Here is a 27,580-nt window from a genome sequence, read left to right on the forward strand (position 1 = left end):
GTGGTTTGTGGCTAGGCAATCAAAATTCTGTGCCAAAAAACTAGATCCCTCAGACTATATATATTGTATAGAATTTCATGAATTATGTATTTTATCAAAGCTATTATGCCTTCCAATATTTCACAATTATGTTTCTAGTTATAAATAATTAAGAAGTAAAGTCCATGAACACATCTAGACTATGCCCTGCTTATCCGTGTTTTCCTTTATCCACACTCTGAAAATACCCCCTCCCCAAGTATAGTCAAAATGTAGGATTTCTATTTTCCATGGTTTTAGGTATCCAGAGGTGTTTGTATGTGTCGTGGAATGTATCCCCAGCTAATATGGGGGTCATACTGTACTTCGTTAATGGAGGTATAAATGAATATTGACTTGGCTTTGTTTTGTTTGCAGCCGGATGGCACCAGCAAAGAATGTGTCTTCATTGAGAAAGTCCTAGAGAACAACTACACAGCGCTCATGTCAGCAAAGTACTCAGGCTGGTATGTCGGTTTCACCAAAAAGGGGAGGCCTCGGAAAGGACCCAAGACACGAGAAAACCAGCAGGATGTTCATTTTATGAAACGATATCCAAAGGGTATAGTGGATTTACAGAAACCTTTCAAGTATACCACAGTGACCAAGAGGACTAGGAGAATACGACCTACCAACCCCAGTTAAAAGACAAAGACAGTGTCAGGAGAATAAACTACGAAAGATAGACTGTACCAGAGAAATATTTTTACACTAAAAATAAGGGAGAAGCTCTATTTTTGTACATTGTTTTTAATTTTTTTTTTTTAAAAGACAGTTGAAAAAAACAAACCCACTGGGGAAGCTGTAAAAGATTTATTGTAACTTGAAGAAGACGAAGAAAAATGAATGGCTCTATTTAAATTGACTTTTTTTTTCATGCTGTGGATTGACATACAGGTGCTTACTTCTCTTTTTGGAATGGACAACCTTTTGGAATGGACAACTTTTCCAAGCCAATCCCTAAAGGGGAAAAGTTCATCTGAAAAGAATAATAATAATATTAATAAAAACCAAAACCACAAACCAAAGAAAACCAAAGTTTGTTTCCCAAAGTCCCTGAAAACCCTTGGATAATTCTCTGGTGTTGCAGTGATCTGTTTTATTGTCTGATACAAGTCCGACCGAGACAAGTTGGTCTGCAAATCTGTCATTGAGCGTCCGTGGAGAGCTCAATACCTCAGCCTTTGTAACCTTTCTGACGACATAAGGTGTCACGCCTCTGTGATCCTGCATTATGATGCTCACTTCTGGAGAATGCTGCTAATGACCTTCAAGTGACTACGTAAAATAGCCTAATAACACCAATGATAAGGGAATATTTTAAAACCAGCTCTATTATATATATAAATATATATTATATATATAAGCTATTTATTTCACCTCTCTGTATATTGCAGTTCCATGAACCAAGTATTACTGCCTCAACAATTAAAAAGGAAATTATTTAAAAACATGAACATGTATTACTGCTGTTCACATATCTCCCCCACTGAAACCTTAAAACTTGCTGCCTGGGGTTGAGTTCAAGGAGAATTTCGATATCTGAATGGAAATTCGAAATGTTGTTATATCAGACATGCCAGGAACTTAATTAAGAATTTCAGCTCCTGGAATGCATAACGGTTACTTATCCTCATCCCCATCCTATTTTCATAATGTTGACTTCCTGCAAAATGTTCTGCCTTGTCTAAGTACAGGGGGAGGTTTCAAAATGCAGCATGAAAAGGATTTTGCTTTTGTTTTAGCTCTCGTACACCCATCTTGTTCTGCCTGGACCAAGCTGCGATGGGTGCAATGCGGTGTTATATGTCTGGTGGGAAAAGAGAATATTGGTGTTGCTCACATAATGCTCCCAGTGTATCACTTCTCAATGACAGCAGCTGACCTGGGCTCCAAGCTTGGAAAAGTTACTTTTTTGGAATACAACCCCCCTGCCCCCACCTTCAATCAGCCTGGCCAGAAGGATTCTTGGCATTGTTGTCCAAGAAAGCCTTAAAACAAAATCAACACAGCACATTTCCAAGCTCTGTCTACAGTCTGATTCTGGTTAATTGAAGCTCCACGATTCCTCTCTCTAACCTGGAATCGATTAGGAAGAACCAGTGGTGCATCTAAGGACACATCTACACAGACTACTTAGCTCAGTGTGTGTGTGTGGATTAGCCGTGTGGGGGCTAATTAACACACAGGGCTGATCCACCTTAATTCAGGGAAAGGCCACCTTAATGTGGGTTAAGGTAACCAGATGGAAACCAAGTTAGGGACAGTCAAGACAGCTAAGCTGGTTCCTAACTGGAACAGATAGGAGTTATCTTGACTGCCATCCTGTGTTTTTCAGCTCAGGCAGCCCAGAGATATAGAGCAACAATCCCCCATTGTCCTGCTCCTATCTCATGGCTGTTAATAGTTGTGATACCACCACCAACTATCTTGGGGCCACAAGAAGTTAGGTGGGGATGCCACAGCCGGTAACATGGCGGAGGGTCCTGTGGGATGGCTGCTGAGTGGCATTAAACTGTGTTTAGCATGACTGGGCAGTCAGGATGTCCTGCTGCCTCTAAGGCCCAATTGGGCCACTTTGCGTTTCTTGATATGTTAGCGCAATCAAACAAAACCAGTCTGCTTGACAGTCATGATAGAGTAGAAGGATTTTGACCATATATAGTTGTGCATTTGAAATTCTCTTAAATCCTGGTACCATCTTGACAAGAAGACCTAATTGGAGGTTCCTTCTGCTGTCCCAATGTTTCATATATTTAATTTGAAATTATCATGGGAAAAGAAGAGGAGGGGAGCATTTTTTTTAAATGCAACAAGTGAACAAAGGACTTTATCACACGGAAGAAGCTTGCTGGCATAGAAGCAACACCATGCAATATTTGTTACTGGTTCACCTCTTTGCAATGAAGACATCCGCTGCAATTGAAACCTGTCAATAGCCCCTAATCATGTCATGGTCCCAGGACTACCTTGTACAGTGTGGTCCGGGTGCTTCTGTGGCAGCATGCTAGTGACATCAGGGGACCGGATTGTCCATCTCCTACATTCTCCTTGCTAAAAAAAAAAGAAATATTTGACTTTTAAGGGCTATATGTTGCATAATTATGAAGTGTCTTTTTAAAAAAATAAATAGCACTTCACCACTACACTTTGCCCTGGGATACAATGCCAGCCTATGTGTACTAATGACGGGCTGGCCTGACATTACCCGTAATAACCAGCCACTGTCTGGGTCACAGCCACAAGTCTCTGTCCTTTAGTTCCCATTTCTAGCTGTACCTCTTGGAATAACTGCTATTAAGAACTGATGACACTGCTGGAGCTTTATGTAAATGGTTCTACAAGGAAATGTGTCTAGGGCTTGCATGCCAATTGTTGTCATTGTTTATCAGTGGATGCCAGTTTTTCCATCTTAACTGGGACACACATTTATGTGGATGTAAGCACCAGTGGAAAGATATCATTTGCCTCTTTAAAAAAACAAAAACAAAACTGTGTTTAGGACTGAATGGAAAGTCCAGCATAAGCATCTCTGTATAGTCTATATGTAAAGCTATAAAGGGGAGTGCACTGGAACCAGTCCTGTACCAGGGCATGGGCAAAGGGACCGCCAGTTGGAGCCACAAGGCAGCCTGGGCTCTTGTGCTGACCTTCAGAGGTTTATGTACTTTGTTAAAAATGCACTCTTAGTCAAAAGCCTTTGAAAATAAACTTTATTTTCCTTAAATAAGAGAAAAGAAGAAGATATTTGTGATTATCTCGAATGACAAATGAACATGGCTTTCATAATGTTGCAGATGCAAAAGGAACATGACTCCTTCTGGTATGTTCAAAGCAGTGTTCCACCAGCTTTAAATATTGGTTATCTTATAATCAAGAGACTAAATGTGGTATAATGGTTTAAGTGTTGGTCAAAGATTCTGATTCAAATCCCTGCTCAGTTGTAGAAACTCATTGGATGATCCTGGGCAAATTTCACTCTTTCAGCATCAGAGGATGGCAATGGGAAATCTCCTTGAAAGAAAACCTCATGATGGATTTATGTTAGGGTTGCCTGAAGTGACTTGAAGGCATGCAACAACACATGTTTAGCAGTTTTGTTTCACCCCAAGGCTGTGGCAACCATTGCTGTGTGAAAAATATTTTTCTATACAGAGATTAGTTCAAGCATGAAAGCCACCTATGTGAGAGAAGCAGGTGAAGTCCACATTTAGCAGCTAGTTACTCTTGCAAGGTGTTGCTGGAACAGTGCGGAGATTCACTTTGCAGCAGAGTAACTCCTTTAGGGTGACTCCTCTGATATGACTCATCACTTGTTACAAGTCAATACTATACACATAGTGGAGAAAGTTGTGGTGCACCAGGGTTAACATTCCCATTTGGTCACTTAGTGACCCTGGACATGGCACATTCTCAGCCTCAGAGGAAGGCAAAGGCAAACTTATTCTGAATGAATTTTGTCAAGAGGTGCCTGTGATAGGTAATTTTTAGGATCGCTGTAGGTCAGAAATGATTTGAACAACAAAAAATCATCAATGAGCTAAGCTCTTCTCCCAGCAGAAGACTGAACTGGATTCCAGTCAAAAGAGGGGCAACTACATGTTACATAATAGGCACAATGGGATCTTTGGAGCAAGAGTCGCCTGCTAGGAGCTGTAGCTGAGACCACAAAGATCCAGCATAAGCAAGATGAGCCAATGGGTCTGCCTTGGTACATAGCACCCTGCATTAGTTAGTTTACTAGCCTTTTGAACTAGTCATCAAGTCTGCTATGAATGGTTACTTTTAAGACCATATAGTCATAACACTGTACTGAGGCAGCCTTTGCTCTCCTGATCTGGCTAAATGGGAATAGAGACTAATAGGGCCAATCACCCTTCAGGTAAGACAGGTTGGCTGGTCGGCTTTTGGATGTCCTTTGTGTCCTGCCCCCATTCCTTGGATTTGGAGTGCATACATGCAAGCCCTTTGTTTTGAAGGTGTTGGGTTTCATTTGTCAAAGACTTTTCCATTCATGCAAGGTGCTGTACTCTGCAAAGTGTAGACAGTTCCTCTACATACCATCTCAGGTTTTCTCTCCACTGACCTTCAGGTTTAAGGGGCTCTGAGGGATGGGGATGATGTGGATAAGCTCTGTGATCTGAAGGGAGTTCCACTCAAGGAATATTAGGTGCAAACTATTCCAGAAGCAGAATGATAGCAGAATAGCTCAAAGTCATTATGACCTCATACTGCAACTGAATTCCGCTGAATTAGAATTCGCTGGTGGAAACCAATGACTTCTCAGAAGCATATATTAACTATTGTCTGCAATAGCCCCTACATGAATATCTGGATATGAGTACGGTAGAAGTTAGTTGTGGGAACTACTCATCATTTTTTTCTAGTTTCTACTTTATTATTTGACAGTCTCAAGGCTTAAGTGCTGTACAAGTAAGAAAAATTGACTCAAGCTTTTGGATTTTTGGCATATCACCTATTTGAGGGTAGGTGATTTTATCATAGGTATGGAGCTCTATGTCAAGGTATGTCAGTACAAAACATGAAAAACAGACCTAAATTACCTGAAGACAACAACCTATTTGATATTGGAGCTAAGGAGAGTCCAGCCCGGTTTTTGTTTGGGTGAGGGGCCATCAAGGAATATCAGATGCAGTAGTCTATATTGCAGATGAAGTCAATGCAAAACACCCTTTTGAAAATTCCTTATGAAATTAATGGAGTTGCCATAAGGGGCTTGAAGCCAGATTTACACCCTCATAAGAGCATAAAAAGCTCCAAACAAAGCAAAAGTAGCCCATAAAAAGTGCAGGGTTTCAAATTCTCTGGAGCTCTTCCTCAGACTTGGTGGAATCAAAGAACATGTTGTGGGAGAAGAAACAGAGAAGGTTGAAATCTTCGTATTAGACTGACCAAGATCTGATCTGCCTTCTGAAGGCCTCTGCCACTGAAAAATACATTTTCATGAATGTTTTAATACTAGCTTCATCATCTCAATTTCCATTTCACATCCAGTAGTTGTGCTCCAAATACAGTCATCTCACAGACGTGGCTGCCTTTCACCCTCCATGCAAAGGTATCTGGCACACTCAGAATGCCAGGAGGACTTAGCACTGTCTTGAAGTTCTTTCTCCCAATGGAAGGCAGCCGGGCTGAGCTTAAATGTTCTTTTGCAGGCATGGTATGGCTTCAGTACTCCAAGAATTAATCTCAAAAGCTTAACAAATATAAATCTGAGATCCTATTATAAGAGTGGGAAATAATCTAATCAAATTAGCTGCACACTTGAAATCTTTTTGGGCACATATAAATATATGAGCTGCTGCTATGCTTGGCATGGGCAAACAAAGAATGTCCCAGATATCATATTTGTTTTCCATTTATTCACATAAAATGTGACAGTGTTGCTGGGGTAAAAACTCCTAACTTGGCTTCCAAAAGTACTGATAGTTTGGTTCATGACTGAATGCTAGTTGTATGTATGATGCTCAATAGTATAATAATAATAATAATAATAATAATAATAATAATAATAATAATAATAATAATAATAATTATTGTATCTGACACCAGCTCCTCGAAGGGACTCGGAGTGACTTACACCCGGCACAAAGTGCCTAAAAACATAAAAGAAGTATATTAAGATGTGTATTAATTACTTAGTTTCAACCTCTACATATTTATACAATTTTGCCACACATATATATTCCTATCCACCCACCATCCAGTAACTTCACCATGAAGAAGAATGAGTTAGGAAACTCATCCAGCTCATTTTAGGTGCTGATTTTAGTTAGATACTAACTGTTCATCATATAATTAATTATTATTATTGCTCTAGTTTTACTTCTGGAGAGGAAGGGGTGCTTTTCATAATTTCTGCCATGTGTGATATAACAGTTACCAAGTAACTGTGTTTCAGAGGAGAAATTCATTTCAACAGGTAGAAAAATGCCCCAGGTTTGCTCTGTAGTGATAGTTAAGAGGGTTCTAATCGCCCTCAGATGATGCTGAATATTTATCACGCATGGTCTGGGGTCTTCTCTATTTCTCTTATGCTTTTGCCGCCAAAATTTATGAATACATTATAAAAAACAGAATGGTGTTTGTTTTTTTAAAAACAAATGCATTACATTAATCATTGACTGAGATCCTGAGTGATGGGTTGTGATGCATAGCTTCATGATGAAGAAGCTACATCATGATCATGCTATGCAACTATGTAGTAGTACAGTAGAGTCTCACTTATCCAACACTCACTTATCCAATGTTCTGGATTATCCAATGCATTTTTGTACTCAAAGTTTTCAATACGTTGTGATATTTTGGTGCTAAATTAATAAATATAGTAATTACTACATAGTATTACTGTGTATTGAACTACTTTTTCTGTCAAATTTGTTGTATAACATGATGTTTTGGTGCTTAATTTGTAAAATCATAACCTAATTTGATGTTTAATAGGTTTCTCCTTAATCCCTCCTTATTATCCAACATATTCGCTTATCCAACGTTCTGCCGGCCCGTTTATGTTGGATAAGTGAGACTCTACTGTAATAATAGTAATAATAATAATAATAATAATAATAATAATAATAATAATAATAATAATATATCCCATCCCCATTCCCCAAAGGAACTCAGGGCAGCTTACAACAATCAATAAATACAAATATAATATAAGCAATAGACAAAGAACAATAACCAATTATCACTATAAGAGAACTGCAGTGAAGCACAGTGGGATATCCTTCAAGATATCCTGTTTTACAGTTGAGGCTTCTTCCATGGAATAAGACACCATGAAAGATGGGGCACTGTTGTACATTTTGACTATTGCACAATTACTGCACACTGCTTGTCCTGCTGTTTGTACAGTGGCGTCAATTAGGCTTGCTCAAATAATTCATTTTCCCCGTTAACCGTTATTAATTCGTTATTTTCGTTTGTTTTGAAGCAATTTTGAAGCATTGGTTGTCCACACGTCTGGATATCGCGGTTTCGAATCGCGAGAGGCCGTTTTTCGTTATGTCGTCGTTTTTTTCGTTAGGAAAAAAAAGCTTTTGCAAAAAAAAAAAAAAGCCACCCGAAAGGTGGCTACTCTCTGCGGGCCTCCAGGTGCCCCCCACGGACCCATACACTTTGCCACCTTCCCCGGCAGCCGGAAAGGCCGCGGAGGCTCCAGGCGGCCGCTGCACATCCAGGCCTCAATTTCCACCCTTCCCCGACAGCCGACATACATACACACGCACACACACACACACATCTCCATATCCATGTACACCCGCCCTCCTCCGCTACCTCCTCGCCCCTTCCCGGGAGGGCATCTCTTTCCTGGGACGGCGTCCTATGTGAGGCCAGTGCTTGGCGCCTGGCTAGGCCTCGCCTCCCTTCTCAGGCAGCAGGCCCAGCCAAACCCTTCCTCCACCTTTCCCTCCTGCAAAGGGCAGCCGCTCGGAAGCCCAAGGCAGCAGGATGGCGACAGAGGAAAACCACCCTCTGTGGCTGTGCTCCGACCTCAGCCAGCAAAACATTCTGGACTCCAACTCCCAGAAACGCTTGCAAGCTTCTTCAATGGCTATGAATTCTGGGAGTTGAAGACCCAAGCGGTTTCCAGCAATGCCAATGGATGGCGTTCGGGACTCCAACTCCCAGAAACCCTCGTGGATGGTTCAAAGACCAGGGATTCTGGGAGATGAAGTCCACGGTACCGGTTGAAAAGGCCATTGGCCAGGCGCCAAGGGAAAAAGGACGGCAAAAACAAAGTCACCCTCCTTTTCTATATGACTGGCCTTCATGGTCTCTCAATTAGCAATAATAATAATAATCTGTGGAAGGTCCAGGGTGGGAGAAAGAACTCTTGTCTGTGGGAGGCAAGTGTGAATGTTGCAATTGGTCACCTTGATTAGCATTGAATAGCCTTGCAGCTTCAAAGCCTGGCTGCTTCCTACCTGGGGGAATCCTTTGTTGGGAGGTATTAGCTGGCCCTGATTGTTTCCTGTCTGGAATTCCCATTTTCTGGGTGTTGTTCTTTTACTGTCCTGATTTTAGCTTTTCTGTAGCTAAAAATGCATATAAAATTGATTCTATAGGGAGGATAAATGATTGGATTTCAACTCCTACAGCTTAGCTTTCTCTGCCAATAATGGTACCATATCAAACTAAACCTCCCAAGATTCTGTAGCAGTGAGCCATCTTGGATATTGTAAGGGATTTATTATTATTATTATTATTATTATTATTATTATTATTATTATTATTATTAGACCTTGCTCCCAGGAAGGTGCCTTCGCTGTGGCTCCCAACTTATCTATCTACCTTTCCACATATTCTCCACATTGTGTGTATGTGTATGTAAATTATATATACATGAGCCCCGATGGCGAAGTGTGTTAAAGCACTGAGCTGCTGAACTTGCAGACCGAAAGGTCCCAGGTTCAAATCCCGGGAGCAGAGTGAGTGCCCGCTGTTAGCTCCAGCTTCTGCCAACCTAGCAGCTTGAAAACATGCCAATGTGAGTAGATCAATAGGTACCGCTCTGGCGGGAAGGTAATGGCACTCCATGTAGTCATGCCGGCCACATGACCTTGGAGGTGTCTATGGACAACACTGGCTCTTGGGCTTAGAAATGGAGATGAGCACCAACCCCCAGAGTCAGACATGACTGAACTTAACGTCAAGGGATACCTTTACCTTTACCTATACACACACACACACACACACACACACACACACATTATGCAGGGACTATATATATATTATATATATATACACAGTATATATCACACACACACCAATTTAACAAAGTTTCAGCCACAAAAACAAAGTTTCTGAAGTAGAACAATGACTTTCACAGTAAAGACAACCCAATTTAACAGGAAATAAGACTTTCAAACCAGGAACAGATTTCTGCAATTATTAAAAAATGGTTTATTATAAAAGCTATGAAAATTCGCCAAAAATCAGAGGATAAGGGAAACGTTCCAAATTTTGGTGAGCTATCAGTGTTAAATATGTTCTACCACTGTACCAAGTTGGAAGAAGATCACTCAAAAAATGAGGGTGGGAGAGTCCTGTAAAGTCCTCTCCCTCTGTGCTGTTTTTGGGAATTGCGCATGCGCGTCCGCCATTAACGAATTAATTTAGAAAATAACGAATTTTCGTTAATTTCGAATTTTTTGGGGGGCCAAATTCGGAAATACCATCAGAAACGAAAAGCTGCCCCCTTCTAGTTTTGAAACGAGTTTAGAATCAAATTTTTCGTGGATCGATCAAGCCTAGCGTCAATGGCACAGATATGATAGGACTCTCCTGAGAATACAGTTGACCCTCTGTTATCCACTGATCCAGCCATTCAGCAAACCTTGATTTTATATACTACACCAGGGGTCCCCAAACTAAGGCCCTCCAAGGCCATTGACCTGGCCCCCGCCCTCAGTTTTATAATATAATATATTGTATATACATATAATATTGATAATAATATTATAATGTAATACAATATAACACTAATAATAATACCATATAATAATAATTATATGTTCTATATTACATATAATATTACTAATAATATTACAGTATAGTGGTATAGTTCAATATAGTAATATATAATGCTAATATTGTGCTATGCTAATAATATAATATATTGTATGTACATATAATTTTTAAGCCACTCTGAGTCCCCTTTGGGGTCAGAAGGGTATGATACAAATGTAGTAAATAAATGCAGTAAATAAATAAATAATAAATAAATAAATTTTAGACTGAGGCTCGCCCGAAGTCTGAAATGACTTGAAGGCACACAATAACAACAACAACAACAACAACAACAACAACAACAACAACAACCCTAATTAACTTGACTATCTCATTGGCCAGAAGCAGGACCACACTTCCCATTGAAATCCTGATCAATGTATGTTGGTTAAAATTGTTTTTATTTTTAAATATTGTATTGTTCTTTCATTTTTCTTGTTGTTGTTGTTGTTGTTGTTGTTGTTGTTGTTGTTGTTGTTGTTGTTTTTTCACTACAAATAAGACATGTGCAGTGTGCATCGGAATTCTTTTTTTTTTTAATCAAATGATAATCCGGCCCCTCAACAGTCTGAAGGATTGTGGACTGACCCTTGGCTTAAAAAGTTTGGGGACCCCTGTACTACACCATTGTATAGATTTGAACATCCATGGATTTTTTTATCCCCATGAGTCTTCAAATCCAATTTCACTAGGTATCAAGGGCCCACTATACAACCAGTATGCAATACCACAATTGTAAACTGCACAATCGTAAGTTGGTTTATAGCATCATAAATACACAAAATGATGGCAATGTTCCAGGTTTTTTAAAGTGGAAATTTGGACTAAGGTGCAAATGTTGCAAGAAAATCTAGGAAGAACCCATGGTTAGAAGACCATTTGTGGATTGATTTATGTACCCGACTCCTCCAATTTCATTCCACTTTACTTATCATGGCTCCATCCCCTACACTATAGTTCCAAAGTACAATGAGAAGAGTGGGGTTGGGGGTTAAATCAATTTAATTCTTCAGCCTAGTCAAGCATTCGAGGCACCCAAATTACAGTTCTGAGGAATGGACTGGAAGTCTCTAGCAAAAATCTTTCAGAAAATTATATAGCCCAATAGTTTATATACTAGAGCCATAACAATGTGATATGAAACTAATATAACTATGCAGGCCTGTAGTGAGGGTGTGTGTGTGTTAGGGGTTCAACCCCCCCCCCCCCTGAAATTTTTCAGGTTATAAAAAAACCTGGTTTACTCATGAATTTTAACTGGTTAACCAAATTCCCATGCTAAGTCTATGAGACGCAAAACATTAAAAGTCCTTCCGGGCACTATCTCAAGCAGATATTGACAGGTTTGTAGCGGGAGGGGGGGTGCAAGGGTTCAACCCCCCCCCCCCGAAAATTTCAAAACTCCTCCCAATTTTTTTTTCTGGTTACGGCCCTGTAACTATGTATTATAGATATGTTCCTAACTCAGTCTCCTGAAATCCTAGTCCAGCACTGACACCACTATACCACTATCCCTCCATTTCAAGACTGTGGTTTATGCATGTTTATAACATGGTCCATGAGGTCACGAAGAGTTGGAGACAACTGTGTGAATGAAGAAGAAGATAACATGGTCATTCCAACTGAACCTTACAGAACCTACAATCTGGTTAGGAAAGGATCTATTGGGGCATCTAAATTATGTTTTGGCCAAAGTTTGTTCTAGCCGATGAAATGAGGCTGACATGACATTCTGTTAGTGTTGTCTTTATTCTTATTTAAGCCTGGCTGCTGTTTCTGAGCCAGTCTTGTGCATATCCTATTGGGGAAGAGAAGTGAAGGTGGGGTGGGGAAAAGATCTTTCCCATGGTGTCAGCCTGAGCCACACTGCAAAGCGAGGAAACATTTGAGACAAGTCTGCCTGCTGTGTGGCAGATCAAAACGTCTGCCCCCCCCCCCCATGCTACCACCCAGCATGCAATCTCTGAACCAGCTTCCAATTAGCCCTCACTGCTAATAACACTTTTCATCCCTGAGAGACAGCATTTTGAGAGCAGTTTTGACGCGGGGTGATTTTGCACATACCTTTATGCACTTTCCCTTCCTTAATCCCCCTTTCGCTCACAGAAGCCAAAAGGTCTTCCAGCCAAAAAGGAAATCAAAACCTTTTGTTAGCTGTTTCATCTAAGAATTAAGGGTGGGGTGAAGGGCTGTAAGTGGGATCTTAATTAGCCATTGTAAATAACGGGAATGGCAGTGCCTGCAACCATACCACCTTGGGGTGTGATGGTGCCGGACCACACAAAAGCTAAGAGACTGGGCTGGCTGTTCGCAATGGGGGTGAAATCCATGGTTCACAAAGGCATAACCCAGTGGAAAGAACCATTTGATGTGTCCCCTACACAATACATGGGTTTCAAATTAACAGTAACTACTTATGGATAAAGCTGGGTTGGGTTGGTGGGGAGGCCCTGCTTAAAAGAATACAAGTTGAAGCCCTAAAAAATGCAGCACATTAGACAACAGTGAAATGAATAAAAAAGGGAATGGTCATGATCACAGAGTGCCGTACTCCAACTTCCTATTTAAGTCCAGCTCCAAGAGTGGTTGTTTAATACGAGACTACAACAGCATGTCTCAGCAACGGTGGTGATCCGTCAACCAGTGTTGGGTAGGAGTTTGTGTATGACTTCAAATTGCCTATCTCTCGCTATAAAAGTTAAGGTAGGCATGTATGCTTGTTGGTTTATTTGCACCGTAAAGACTCCCACATGACTTGATGGATCTGGACCGAACATGACACATGTACTCTTCATTATGCAACTCATAATAATAGTGGGGCTCCAACTATAAAACCAACCCCCAAAAGTAAAAAAAAAATGACAACTTGAATAGAACAAGATCAGCTATTGTTAAACCAAATGGCTGCACCATGAGGCCTACAACACAGACCTGAACGAAACAATTGGGACATTCACTCAATAAAAAGCAAACAATTTAATCAAATTTTATATTTTGAAAGGTATGTGTGTTCCTACACCTTCTGTGAGGCTGAGAGACTGTAACTTCCAAGAAAAGGCCAGATGAAGGAAGAAAGGGGAAATGGGGAATAAAAGAAAGAGAAAGAATGGAAGAGAAAGGAAGGGCAAAAAGAGATGAAAAAAGGGAGGGAAGAAAAAAAAGAAGGAAATTCAAAGGAAGGAAGAGAAAGCAAAAATGAATAGTGGGAAGGAAATAAAGGAAGAAAAGAGAGAGGGACAAGGTGTGTGAGGGAAATGGAGGAAGGAATGAAAGAGCCACAAAGAAAACGCAAACCCAGGCAACACTGTGCATTTACACTAGTTGATTTATGATTTTCATAAGGTGTTCTTAGGCAAGGAATACTCAGAGATAGTTTTGCCAGTTCCTTCTTCTGAAATAGAGCCTTGGTCTTCCATCCAAGGACTAACCAGGACTGGCCCTGCTGATGTTTCCAGATCAGATGGGATCTGGTGCCCTTAGGGTATTTTTTATTGCGCAACAGTCCAGTATATGAGTAGAGAGATTTTTTAGCAGCTACAGAAATTTTTACTGTTTTGGGATTGAATGTATAGCCAATCAAGAAGGTCAATCAATAATACAAGGGCTGAAAAATGTTGGGCTTTTTAAAAAACAGGATAAACAAAAAAAAAACCGTTTTAAGAATGAAATACAACCATCAATATTTATTGTACTTTATTCTTAAAATAGGTTTATAATCACACGAAGACCTGTTTCTTCTTTTCTCTGTGAATATTATTATGATGCAATCATTCAGCACTTTGTTTCAGGTGAAAAACTGACCAGAGAAAAAATTCTAGATGATTAATGGTTAAGCTTTAACACTTCTTCCATAGGAGATTTTAGGAGATAAAAACGAAAAAAGTCAGGTCAATGTCTATTGGATCAGAGATATAGCTTCTAGCTGTGGTTGTTGTTGTTGCATGCTTTAAGTTATTTAGGACATATATTGACTCTAAGGCAAACCTATCATGGTGGTTTCTTGCCAAGTTTTTTCTGAGGGGGGTTGCCATTACTTGTGAGACTCAGAGAGTGAGGTTTTCCCAAAATCACACAGTGGGTTTCAATGGACAAGTGGGGATTTCAATCATAGTATCCCTGAATTATAATTCAACTCAAACATCTATGTGTTGGCTTCCATACTTTTATTGTTGTTAATTGCTGCCAAACAAAATTGGATTTATGGTGACCCTATGAATGATTAACTTACAGTTCACCCTGTTATCAACTGCCTTGCTCAGATCTCACACACTCAGGACTGGGCTTCCTTGAGTCTATCAATCAAAACCTATAATAAAACAATCCAAACTGAAGCCAATACATATTTAGAAAACTCTTATTCAGAGTTCAGTGTATTTGGTATTTAGATCAGCAAATATGCTAGATTGAACTCCTGTGTCAAACACAACAGTTTTGGATGGAGTCATTCTGCCTGTTTAGTGGAGTTTCACTTAGTACGTCATCACACGAGGAATTTTTAGCATCCTAGGATGCTTCTGGCCCATTTGAGGGACAGATAAGCATGCAGCTCATCACACAAGCTCCCTCAACTTCCAGTGGAGGTCCTGCCCTCCAACCAGTGTGGAAGTGTCCTAGGACACTTCCTCATCAACACCCAATCATCAGTGATGAAGTATTGCTGTGCCAGAGTGGTGCGCAGGATGATGGAGTTGCCCCACGTGTCTGCTGTTTCATCATACTTGCTGGTAAAATGGCACCGGGAGGTGTGTGAGTGTGTGTGAGATAAGGTCATTAGTTACATGGAACAGCAACAGATAAAGGGATGTGCTTGGCACATGTGAACTGACTATAGCCATGGGGGTGGTCACTGTCTGCAAAATAAAAGAGTCAAAACACTCTGCAGGAATACATAAATGACATTGTGGGGATCAGAGCTCATTTAGTTCATTGCAACTTGTGGTTTTGGGGGACAATGGCAGCATTTTGCCCCCTTTCCTGTACACAACATTCTCTTGATAAGAATTAAATACAGTTCCAAATGTGACAAATGTAAAAGCTACCTAGTTTTGTAAAAAATTGTAAGGTTTCCTGTACAATTTCAGAAGGTTTCAGAAATTATTTCAGAGATTAGAAAGAGCTTCGGCATGTTCACCAAGAACCATACTTCTTCTAAAATCAATGAGAAGGTTGTCTTTCCACAAAGGCAGAGTAAAGTAAGGATCTAGTTCATTCTTTGGGACATTTCATCAATAGAAACCTTTCACTCGCAGGTTCTGTTTCCTCACAGGTTGCTTTTACCTCCTCTGCATATATAAGGCTTCTATGTAACTGTGCATTGTGAGGGAGCCAGGAGCCGGACTTTGTGACGAAGTGCATACCTTTACGGTACGTGGTTCATTAAACACCTTTCCATCGAAGCCAAAGGCTTTGCAAACCAGGACGGAAATCAAAAGCCCTTTTTGGCTGCTTTGCAGCCAGACGAGAAAGGGCCATGCTGTCTCTCAACATACAAGAGAAAACAAACTTGGGAAAATGTTTGGCAAACTACTGGGCAAGTATCAGTTAAGCTCAAAGTACCTGGAATGGCTTCATTTTAAGTGGCAAAAATTCTGGTAAACAAGTAGTCACCAAAAGCCATGAAGACCACGGGGAGCTCAGAGTCCTGGAAAGGATTCCAAAAATGTAAGCCTTCATTCATGTTGCTGGACTTTGAGAAGAGCGGGGAGAAAACTCTTATGTCAGGGTCCTTGTCACTCAAGATAAAGAAAGGTTCCATGGGGATGTCAAGATGGGATGCCAATCCAACTCTTATTTGGAGTAAGTTTGGCATCCTTCCTCTTACATTCCACTTGCAGTATCAAGTATACCACTGTGTGATCGCCAGCTGTTCATCTGGAACCCAGCTCTGTCAGAGAGGAGGCTAGATTTTATTGGTGAGTAGATTAAAAAACCCACAATACCACAAACAAACCAATGAAAGCCAGCCTTGCCTGCTGCCCTCTTGAACTCTAGAACAGGTTTTCAGTTCAGGTTATGTGAAAGACATAGGAAACTTGATGAGTCATATAGATGTTTGCTGCTGGTCTGAAAAGAATTAGTTCATTAAGATACATTTAGATTTATGTGTTTTTTAAATTCCATTTTCTTTTTAATGTACACTTTTAGGAATATTATAAACAAATATTTTAATTTTACATATTTTGATTTTATGGGGAAAAAGTAAGAATCCTTTAGGGGGACTTGGAGATCCTGGAAAGAAAAAAAATCAACCCACCCCCTAGTTCCAGTGAATAGTTTGCCAAATAGTGTTGATATTGTAAAAAACAGGATTTCAAATATACTTTAGAAAGACTTTCTCTCTCTCCTGGTAGCGTGCAGTCTTCAGAAGTGGAAGAGATTGCACCAGAAGATGGTGAACACTCTTTTGCTACTCATTTGTTAGAAAAGTTGAAGCTGAAGCAGGGCAACTTATCAGAAGTATTGCAGTAGTGGGTTTCCTGCATTTGATATTTAAAAATAAAATTTGCATTTTTGGTTAGAATTAACTTCAGTAATTATGAACATGTAACATAGAATCATAGAGTTGGAAGAGACCAAAAACGGCCACCAAATTCAACCCTCCACCATACAGGAACACACAATCAAAGCAATTCTGATAGAAGAGATGACCATCTAGCCCAGTGGTTCTCAACCTTTGAGTCCCAAGCTGTTTTGGTCTACAACTCCCAGAAATCCCAGCCATTTTACCATCTGTTAGGATTTATGGGAGTTGAAAGCCAAAACACCTGGGGAACCACAGGTTGAAAACCACTGATCTAGCCTCTGTTTAAAAATTACCATCATACTCTGCGGCAGCATATTCCACTCCTGAACAGCTCTTACAATCAGAAAGTTCTTCCTCTTGTTTAGGTGTCGCTTTCCCTGCCATCTGAATCAATTGCTCCATGGAATATTGAGGTATGTCATTTGGGGGATGGCTGTTTTACAACATTAGAGGCTTCTAGTCAAGGAATCTAAATCCTTTCCCAACTTAGATTCCTACAGGCTGGGGCCATGGCAATTGTAATGATATGAAATTGATTTATCAGTATTCATGGGGTCACCATTAGTGGACAGGTGACTTGAAGGGATCAACACATACAAATGCAACCTATCTATATGTTTTATTTACAAATATTTATAAACTATTTTCATTCAAAATTTCAAAGAACTCCCAACAACGATAACATATATAAAACAATGCATAGAAATACTATCCAACATCTGCATTGTCCATAAGAGCAAACAAAATACAAGGTAGACTGAAATACACAATTAAGAAGCAGAGCTTGTAAAGTTCCTTTTTAGGACAAGTGATTACAGGCAGTCCCCAAAATATGAACAAGGTGAGTTCTGTAGATTTGTTCTTAAGGTGTATTTACAGTAGAGTCTCACTTATTCAAGCTAAACGGGCCGGCAGAAGCTTGGATAAGTGAATGTCTTGGATAATAAGGAGGGATTAAGGAAAAGCCTATTAAACATCAAATTAGGTTATGATTTTACAAATTAAGCACCAAAACATCATGTTATACAACAAATTTGACAGAAAAAAGTAGTTCAATATGCAGTAATGTTATGTTGTAATTACTGTATTTATGAATTTAGCACCAAAATATCACGATATATTGAAAACATCGACTACAAAAATGGCTTGGATTATCCAGAAGCTTGGATAAGCGAGGCTTGGATAAGTGAGACTCTACTGTATATATATGTCAGCTCCTGCTTCAGAACCCTTCCTTTAAATCAGTGGTTCTCAACCTGGGGTTCCCAGGTATTTTGGCCTACAACTCCCAGAAATCCCAGCCAGTTTACCAGCTGTTAGGATTTCTGGGAGTTGAAGGCCAAAAACATCTGGGGACCCCAGGTTGAGAATGTTGAAATAGATGGATTCATTTCTCATCTATTTCTTCTTAAAGAATCCCTGACATATTTACAAGCCAACTCCCTAAGTCAGAGGGGAAGGATTCTAGCTTGATGTTGCTTGCACTTGATATTTCATCTCTCTGTATACTGATAGACCACATAATGAGGCCAGATGTGTTTTACAACAGATGTCAGAACTTCACAATTAACAACATTCACAATCTTTTTATTACAGTCAGCAGATATTGGAGTTGCGGGAATCCAATTTCACTTGCAAGCACCCATTTTAATTTTGAAAAGGAAGATCTGTGGGTGACACTTTATCCATGTCTTGAGTAGGAGAGGACAGAAGATTAAAAGCAGAGAATAGTGCCTGGAAACCTGTTGGGACATATATTCCTGTTACTGAGGGTTATGTGCACATGTGCCTTTCCTCTGGGAACTGCATAAGGATGTGCATATGAATGTTTATCATGCATATTATTCTGTAAGGTAGGTGTCCAGTCCAAAGTTGCCTACATAAGAATCATTGTGGTGTGGTGGTTTCAGCATTGGAGTATGACCCTGGAGACCAGGACTCAAATTACCACTCAGACATAGTCACATATGACCTTATCAGAAAGGCCAGGTGAAACATCCCACCTTGCCTGGTTTCCAGCAAAGAAAAAGGGAGCAGCTGGATGAATATGCCTCCCTGTGCGCAGTTCCCTCTTGACACTTTTCCCATAACATGGTTTTTCTTTGTGAAATGTTGGAAGGCATACAACAGTATAGGAGTCCTCTACTGTTTTCACTCAGACAACTCTAACAATTAGTAATTTAAAGGCAACAATAATAACTGTAATAACAATGATGCATTTTCAAAGTATTATTATAAGCTTTAAAAGGTAAAGGTTTCCCCTGACTTTAAGTCCAGTCATGTCTGACTCTGGGGGTTGGTGCTCATCTCCATTTCTAAGCCGAAGAGCCGGCGTTGTCCGTAGACACCTCCAAGGTCATGTGGCCAGCATGACTGCATGGAGCGCTGTTACCTTCCCGCCGGAGCGGTACATATTGATCTACTCACATTGGCATGTTTTCGAACTACTAGGTTGGCAGAAGCTGGAGCTAACAGCGGCCACTCACGCCGCTCCCGGGGTTTGAACCTGGGACCTTTTGGTCTGCAGGTTCAGCAGCTCAGTGCTTTAACCCACTTCGCCACCGGGGCTCCATTATAAGCTTTAGATATACCTAAACACTCAACTTTTGATGCTTGTACTGGACATGCGACATCCAGACATGGAGCCAGCATGGCAGTAATGTGCCTTCCCTTAGCAACTATCAGGACCCAACTGCTCACATAAACACCTGAACCAGGCATATGAAAGTTATCTATCACTTTTTTTTAAAGGATTGTGTCTGACCCATAGTAGGGAGAAACTGAAGGATTGTCTAGGTTGGTCTTTCCTTGGTTTGATTAAATAAGGTTGTTTTGCTCTTGTTCTGAAGATAAGCATAATTTATGTGGTCACTGCTTCTCCAACGTCCAGAAGGTAGATTCAATATGGCAGAGAACTATGACAAAATGACTAAAATACTACCTCCCTCCAATTTTACAAATAGGTTGAAGTCTGGGTGAGAGAATTGGGTTCATTGCTAATAATGAACACTGCATTTTCAAGGACTGTGCTGATGGTCCTCATGTCAATACGTAAAGAAAGTAACTTCCTTCAGATTCCAATCATTTTCATCACTTTTTTTCTGCAGTGATAGTCACCTTTGGAAATTTGCTGAAACTATTCAATAATACATCATGTTCTACATCTTCTGTATTTATCCATAGAAAAACCCTTTGGAGTCAGGACTAGCTTTTTTGCAGCTGTCCCAGATTAATATTATTTCATTCCTTTGTAACAAAGGCTCCAGATGCAAAGCGTTTTACATTACCATATGAGCACTTTGCAAGTTTATGAGTGAATGCAGTTGATATGGATAGCACCGACCACCAAATTTTGGGTTGTTCTCTTAAACAAAACTTGGACTAAATTATATATGTTATAGAATTACAAATGGACATTCAGCATGTGCTCAGACTTGTAGGCAAACCCTTTTATTGCTTCCAAAGACAAACCAGGTGACAAGATAAAATTCTGATAGTGAGGAAGTCGGTAGTTCAATGCAGACAGCATATAAGTAGGAAAGAAAATCTGTTGACTCTTCCCAGCTGCTGTAGGTTTCTACAAGTGCTCAGACTGCAGCTAATTTCCCAATCGTCCAATTTGTATGAGTGAGCATTTACATTGATCATTTTGTTACTGTTCAGAACTTTCCAATATGTAGAATTTGTTTGATGAATTTGATACAAGGAACTTGAGATTTAAATCATCTTAAAATGGGAGAAATTGTTCATTTGGGCAGAGAGCTTTGTCTGATGACCTCTTAAAATTCTGGGTCTGAATCTTGTAATAAGTACCCTGGGGTAATGAATTTGGATGGTCGCCTCATTTTTCTGACAGGTCATTTGTAATTAAGTCTGGTAAAAATTTGGGTAGGATACAATCTGAGGAGAACTTCATGTGTGGTACCTTGAGTTGCTAGATGGAATAAAGGTGGGATATAAATATACTAAAATCAAGTAATTGATCGCCATATTATTATGATTCATGCATACAAATAATCTGCTTCGGCTCTGACCTGCCTGCCAATTGTGATTGTCTTCAGATTGTCCCTCTCCTATGTTGCAAGGTAGATGAAAAATAGAGCCTCCTGAGGACTTTGAAGCTGTTGTTATTTTACTGTCAGCCAAACTGGAAATATTTACATGAAAGAACATGACACCAATCTATTAAATGAATGAATGTTTCTCTTTGTTTGTTCTCAATGGCAAGGGGGTTATAAAATTCCACATCTTCTGAACAACTCTGCTGCATTCTTTTGTGAGACTGTTGCAAATTTTATTCTTGAGATTAATAACTTCTAAGTATGTTTTCCTTTGTATCTGTGACTTGTTGTTTATACCTGTGTTGTGATTTTGTTGTTGTATGCCAATAAAGGCTGTGTGTAAAATGAATGAATCAGTGAATGAATAATCATAGAATAATAGAATCATAGAATAGTAGAGTTGGAAGAGACCTCATGGGCCATCTAGTCCAACCCCCTGCCAAGAAGCAGGAAATCGCATTCAAAGCACCCCCGACAGATGGCCATCCAGCCTCTGTTTAAAAGCCTCCAAAGAAGGAGCCTCCACCACAGTCTGGGGGAGAGAGTTCCACTGCCGAACAGCCCTCACAGTGAGGAAGTTCTTCCTGATGTTCAGGTGGAATCTCCTTTCCTGTAGTTTGAAGCCATTGTTCCGTGTCCTAGTCTGCAGGGCAGCAGAAAACAAGCTTGCTCCCTCCTCCCTATGACATTCGGTAGATGTTGGCAAAACTACAATCTCTTTCTCTAATGCAGCCTTCCCAATTTAGGCTTTTCAAATGTTTTGGTTTACAACTCAAATCACTCCCAACCAGAGCCAGCCCTAGGTATTTTTCAAGTGTAGGCGAACAGAATTTTGGCGCCCCCCCCCAAAAAAACAATCACTGAAAAATAAAAGCGTTGGATAAGTGAAAATGTTGGATAATGAGGAGGGATTAAGGAAAAGCCTATTAAACATCAAATTACATTAAGATTTTACAAATTAAGCACCAAAACATCATGTTTTACAACAAATCTACAGAAAAAACAGTCTCGACTGCGCCCCCAGTATGTTTGGCGCCCGAAGCGACCGCTTAATTCGCCTCATTGTTGGACTGGCTCTGCTCCCAACAATTGATTGTAGTGAGTAGGACTGATAGGGTTTGGATTCTGAGTCCAGATTCCCAAAGTGATGAACAGCAGTTCTGCTTCTGTTTTATTTTGTTTTCTGTTTTTTGTTTTTCTGCTAGATGATGAATTGATCAACTGCTGAGTCCATCACCAGAGGCTAATTCTCTTTGAGTTAGCCATTTCATCAATGCCTGGCTCTGGAAAGGGTGGCAAAGGAAACCATCTATTACAAAAGCAAGCCACTCTTCTCATGTTGTCTTGCTTCCAAGGATTCCTCAAAGCAAGTACTCTTGAAAGAACAAGCCATGAATGGGAGTGTGGATTGGATAACCCAGCATAACAGTGCTGTCGGGGTGTTCTTCTCAGTAAGGTGCAGATAAGGTCTCTGACCCAAAGACTTAAAGGTTACCAGGTTGGGTTTGGTTCTGTCAGTTACAGCAGTTTACTTAAAGTAAATGAAAATGCAGTGGTATAACTAGGATTGGTGGTACTCAGTGCAGAAACTCTACCTTGTCACAGGCTCTGCTGGAATTGCTGTGGATCCCCGCAGATTGTGATGATTACGGCAGCGCCCACCAAGGGACATGGGGACCTGCTGCCTTGTGCCCCGCACCATCCCAGTGTCCCCCTACCGATTTCAGCCAGCTCGACCCACCTTTCCTTATGGAAAAACAGGGAGCCTCCCGTTGTGTGCTACCGACAATTTTTTTGGTGGTGGCAGGGGTTTTGTGCCAGTTCCACCATGGAGCTGCCCTGGAAGTACTTTTACTGTGATGGGAGCCAGTGGGCTCTGTGGCGAAAGGGCAACAAAACCTGTCTTTGCTACCAAATTTTGAACAGTGTGAAGAGATCCTGTAGTTTCACCTCAAGGACTTCTTCCCATACTAGACTGTACACAAATATTGTAGCTAAAACACTGGAAGACTTGACAATAACAGTGACTTCAAAAAGCCAGTAGCAAGGAAGAGAGCAGTGCCTGCATGTATAGCATGCAGATGAAACTATGTCATTGTAATTGGGTAATATTGACAATTGTGATGGTAGCACCTGCCCCTTAAGAAGTAAATCAACATGGAGTTTAGCTTTGTTGATATATTAATTCAGGACATGTATGCTAATGCTGGACTACAGGGATATTTTTAATTAAATATAATAAATTTCTGCTGAAATACTGGTATTCATACAAAAATGATATACACAATCATTTTGGTATCACCCTTCTGATGGCACAATGTTGTATGACCCCTTTACCCTCCACTAGTGATGCCACTGGAAGATGACACCATCATCATGGAATGAAGAATCTATTAAATCAGTCTTTCTCAATTATCATTACTCTAGATTGTGTTGATTTGGAAATACAGCTCACATAACTCCAACCCATTGTAATATGGATCCCAAATTTGAACAGAATTGCAATGATACCAGAAGACAGAAGTTTGGATCCAGGCTATGAACTGCATTTCTCCCCATTGAGACTAATGTGAAAATTTGGACATGTCTGACTTTGAAGCTATTGAAAACACCTTGAAAAGTTAGCTATGACTTTAATCCCATTGATTTTGGTAGGAACTAAGTGTACTGGTCTGGCAGATCTAAGTCACAGCTGCTTATAAGTTTCATTAAATATCCAGGTTCTTTTATGTTGGTATAAAAAGTATCCTGTTTGCTGTCTGTCCAATTCATTTGCTCTCTTCTAGCCTAATGGCAGCAAGATCATAGCCTTAGTTGACACCAGCATGAATATTTGCAGGGGGAAAAAACACGGTATATTTTTTTGCCTTCCTCCTGGTGGTAAGGGTGGATGTGGAGAATGCTCTGTCTCTCTCCGTGTGCTTGGAAACTTGTCCCTTTGAACTCCTGGGCAGGGAGGACAAAAAAAGAGGGGGGAAACCTTTTCCAGGGAAAAGAAAAATCATCCCAGTGGCTTCCAAAACATTGGGGACTTGTTATTTTTAACCGCAAAAGAAGGATTTGGGACAAGGGACATAATGCAAAAATGAGTAAAATGAAAAAGCCAGAGGAGGAGAACGATGAAGAAATCAAGAAAGTCAATTAAAACAATGAGGTCTTGAATGAATTTGTTGATCTGGAAATTAGAGAAATGCAAATTATTTCACAGGATCCAGTGAGAGTGAAGATGAGATGGTGCCTGCCTTAATCTTATAAAGGGAATTCATAGGCCACCCCAGGGAGAGTGTGAAGTAAGTGTTCAGTGATGTGTTGACTTTAATGCAGGAAAGAAGTCTGCTGTTGAGAGCAACATTAATCCTATGTCTGTGTTTAGTTTCCAGTTGTTTCTTAGCATCCTCCCTTGTCTCTGGGATACTGGACCTAGATTCAAAGAGCTGCACTGCGTATTAGGTACCAGGAATAAATTACTACTCAAATTAGGACTAGTAGCCCAACTAGTAAAGGGTTGGATTCTCTTCCCAGTTAGAACAGAGCCAACATTTCTCTGAATGTACACTTCTCAGAAAATTTCTGAAATGTTTTCCCCCTCAATAGGCCAAAACTAACAAAATGAAGCTCAACAGGGACAAATGCAAGATACTCCACTTAGGCAGAAAAAATGAAATGCAAGGAAACAGAATGGGGGACGCTTGGCTCAACAGCAGTATGTGTGAAAAAGGTCTTGGAGTCCTCGTGGGGAGGAAGGTGAACATGAGCCAACAATGTGATGCCGTGGCTAAAAAAGCCAATGGGATTTTGGCCTGCATAAGTAGGAGTATAGTGTCTAGATCCAGGGAAGTCATGCTGCCCCTCTATTCTGCCTTGGTCAGGCCACACCTGGAATCACACTGTGTCCAATTCTGGGCACCGCAATTGAAGGGAGATGTCGACAGGCTGAAATGTGTACAGGAAAGGGCGACTAAAATGATTAAAGGTCTGGAGAAAAAGCCCTATGAGGAGCGGCTTAAAAAATTGGGCATGTTTAGCCCGCAGAAGAGAGGGCTGACAGGAAACATGATGGCCATGTATCAATATGTGAGGGGCAGTCAAAGGGAGGAGGGAGCAAGCTTGTTTTCTGCTGCCCTGGAGACTAGGACACGGAACAATGGCTTCAAACGACAGGAAAGGAGATTTCACCTGAACATCAGGAAGAACCTCACTGTGAGAGCTGTTCGGCAGTGGAACTCTCTGCTATGGAGTGTGGTGGTGGCTTTTAAGAAGAGGCTGGATGGCTATCTGTCGGGGGTGTTTTGAATACGATTTTCCTGCTTCTTGGCAGAATGGGGTTGGATTAGATGGCCCATGAGGTCTCTTCCAACTCTATGATTCTATGATTCAATCTATATTCTGCTCTGTGGAACCTTTTTCCTCTGAATATTTTATACTTCTCTTGTTTGTTTTGGTAAGTGGCACCTTCCCTGGAGCTGCATATTTTCCTTTTGGAATGATGTTAGACTTGACCAAGAAGCCCAAGGCAAGTGTCATGACTCACAAAGCTCTTTCTTTAGATATCTGGTTGTAGTTCCTTAACCTGCTGTCTGAGATCGGATACCTGTTTTCTTTCTTTATTTCTGAATAAAAATCAATAAAAAGAGGGAAAAAACAACTTATCCTCGTGCCTCCTCCTCCCCTTTTTCTTCTTTATTTATATCTCATGTTTCTTCTAATATGGGGATCAAGGCAGTTTAGATATTAAAACAAACAAAACATACCACCCCCCTCCATGTCCTGTGCTCCTAATCCTAGTGAATACGGAGGGCCAACTGTAGTTAAAACATATAAAATAAAACATTACAATGGAATTCAGCTATTAGTAACATTAAAGCAATTTGAAATATACAATTAAAAATAACATTAAAATAGTACAAATAAAAACATTACAGTGCTCCATGAACCCCCCTTTTTATAAACATTTGGTTTTCAAAAGACTTAGCCTAATAATAATAATAATAATAATAATAATAATAATAATAATAATAATACTCACACCACTCCATATATTTCCTCCAAGTGTGGACACATTTTTCGTTCTTTCTGGTTGGCCAATCCAACAGAACAGTGATATAATTTCCAAATTTAACAAAAAGAAAAAAAAGCAAAGGTGGGATTGTTAGGAAGGTTTAAGGGACCAGAGTTGAAAATCAGGAGGCAAATCTACCCAAAAGTACCACATTTTTGCAGTAGTTTAGATAGTTTCAGTCGATCTTGTGCAGTTTGGGGGCAATTTTTAATAAATTGGTTGGTTAGATGTTTTTGGGGTCATGGAGGATGCAGAGAGACTATAGAAGAGGTACCAGATGCCACATAAGACCTTGACATACAGTGTTGTTACTGAGATGTGATTGTGTTTTGTCAAATTGAGACTGTTTCAAGTTTTTCTATTATTTGATTGCTCAACTGAATTTGACAGCTAATAACTACTGTAATGTGTACATTTCACATTGGGAGTAATGGGGTTGTCTCTCTCTGTGGAGGCAATGAAATACTTTAGTTTTGTGATTCTGCTGGAGCAAAGTCAATAGAGTAAAACAATCTGAGAATTCAGGAAGATAAGGTACAGATGTCAAGCTACCTGACAGCTGTAAATTATACTTTAAAAATGTGTGTGTACGAATGTACAGTAGAGTCTCACTTATCCAACATAAATTGGCCAGCAGAATGTTGGATAAGCGAATATGTTGGATAATAAGGAGGGATTAAGGAAAAGCCTATTAAACATCAAATTAGGTTATGATTTTACAAATTAAGCACCCAAACATCATGTTATACAACAAATTTGACAGAAAAAGTAGTTCAATACGCAATAATGCTATGTAGTAATTACTGTATTTACGAATTTAGCACCAAAATATCACGATGTATTGAAAACATTGACTACAAAAATGTGTTGGATAATCCAGAACATTGGATAAGCGAGTGTTGGATAAGTGAGACTCTACTGTATGTATTTTCAAGTTGCTTATCAATTCATGGCAACTCCATCAATTTCACAGGATTTTCTTAACCAGGCTTGTTGATGTAGCTTTATTTCCATGGCACTAAAAAGGTTATATAGAAACTCCACTGAGATGCTGATTTGGATATTTGTTGCTATGGAATGGTAGGTCAATCTGTTGAAGAAATAATGCCACTCTGCTACTGGTGAATATAATCCACCTTCACAAGGTGAAAAGTATATATGAATTTCCCCCAAACATTGATAAATAAACCTATGGAATGACCTGTTGGAAGAGATTCAACAGCTATATCAGCAATCTGAATTTACTTGAAAGCTCTAGGAAGCTCCTGAGTGACCCTGGTGTTTTCTAGATGTGAGCAGCTGAATCAGGCCTGATACAGTGTTCACGTGTCAGTTGGATCCCCTGTCACATCACTGATTAAAACAGCTCCCTGGTGACATTGC

At 40.1% G+C, this 27,580-nt stretch overlaps 1 protein-coding gene and 1 long non-coding RNA gene across 5 annotated transcripts in view; one reads left to right on the top strand and one right to left on the bottom strand.

Annotated features, from left to right (window-relative positions):
- The window catches only part of fgf18 (fibroblast growth factor 18), a 148,305-nt gene extending 144,544 nt beyond the window's left edge, over positions 1-3,761 (top strand). The window contains exon 5 of the mRNA XM_062958039.1: positions 397-3,761. Within this exon, the coding sequence (XP_062814109.1) occupies positions 397-663 (267 nt within the window). The 3' untranslated portion in view covers positions 664-3,761. The remainder of the gene's footprint in view (positions 1-396) is intronic.
- Positions 817-27,580, bottom strand: LOC134292593 (uncharacterized). Of its 4 annotated transcripts, none has more exons than XR_009999849.1 (4): positions 27,443-27,580; positions 26,165-26,211; positions 2,988-3,072; positions 817-997 (listed from the first exon to the last, which is right to left on the bottom strand). It is a non-coding gene; the product is annotated as an uncharacterized LOC134292593 (long non-coding RNA). The 4 variants fall into 4 exon arrangements; XR_009999845.1 differs by having other exon boundaries at positions 27,399-27,567; XR_009999851.1 differs by lacking the exons at positions 26,165-26,211; positions 27,443-27,580 and adding an exon at positions 5,080-6,368.

Source organism: Anolis carolinensis, chromosome 1, assembly GCF_035594765.1.
Source record: "Anolis carolinensis isolate JA03-04 chromosome 1, rAnoCar3.1.pri, whole genome shotgun sequence".
In the NCBI taxonomy this organism is placed as follows: domain Eukaryota; kingdom Metazoa; phylum Chordata; class Lepidosauria; order Squamata; family Dactyloidae; genus Anolis; species Anolis carolinensis.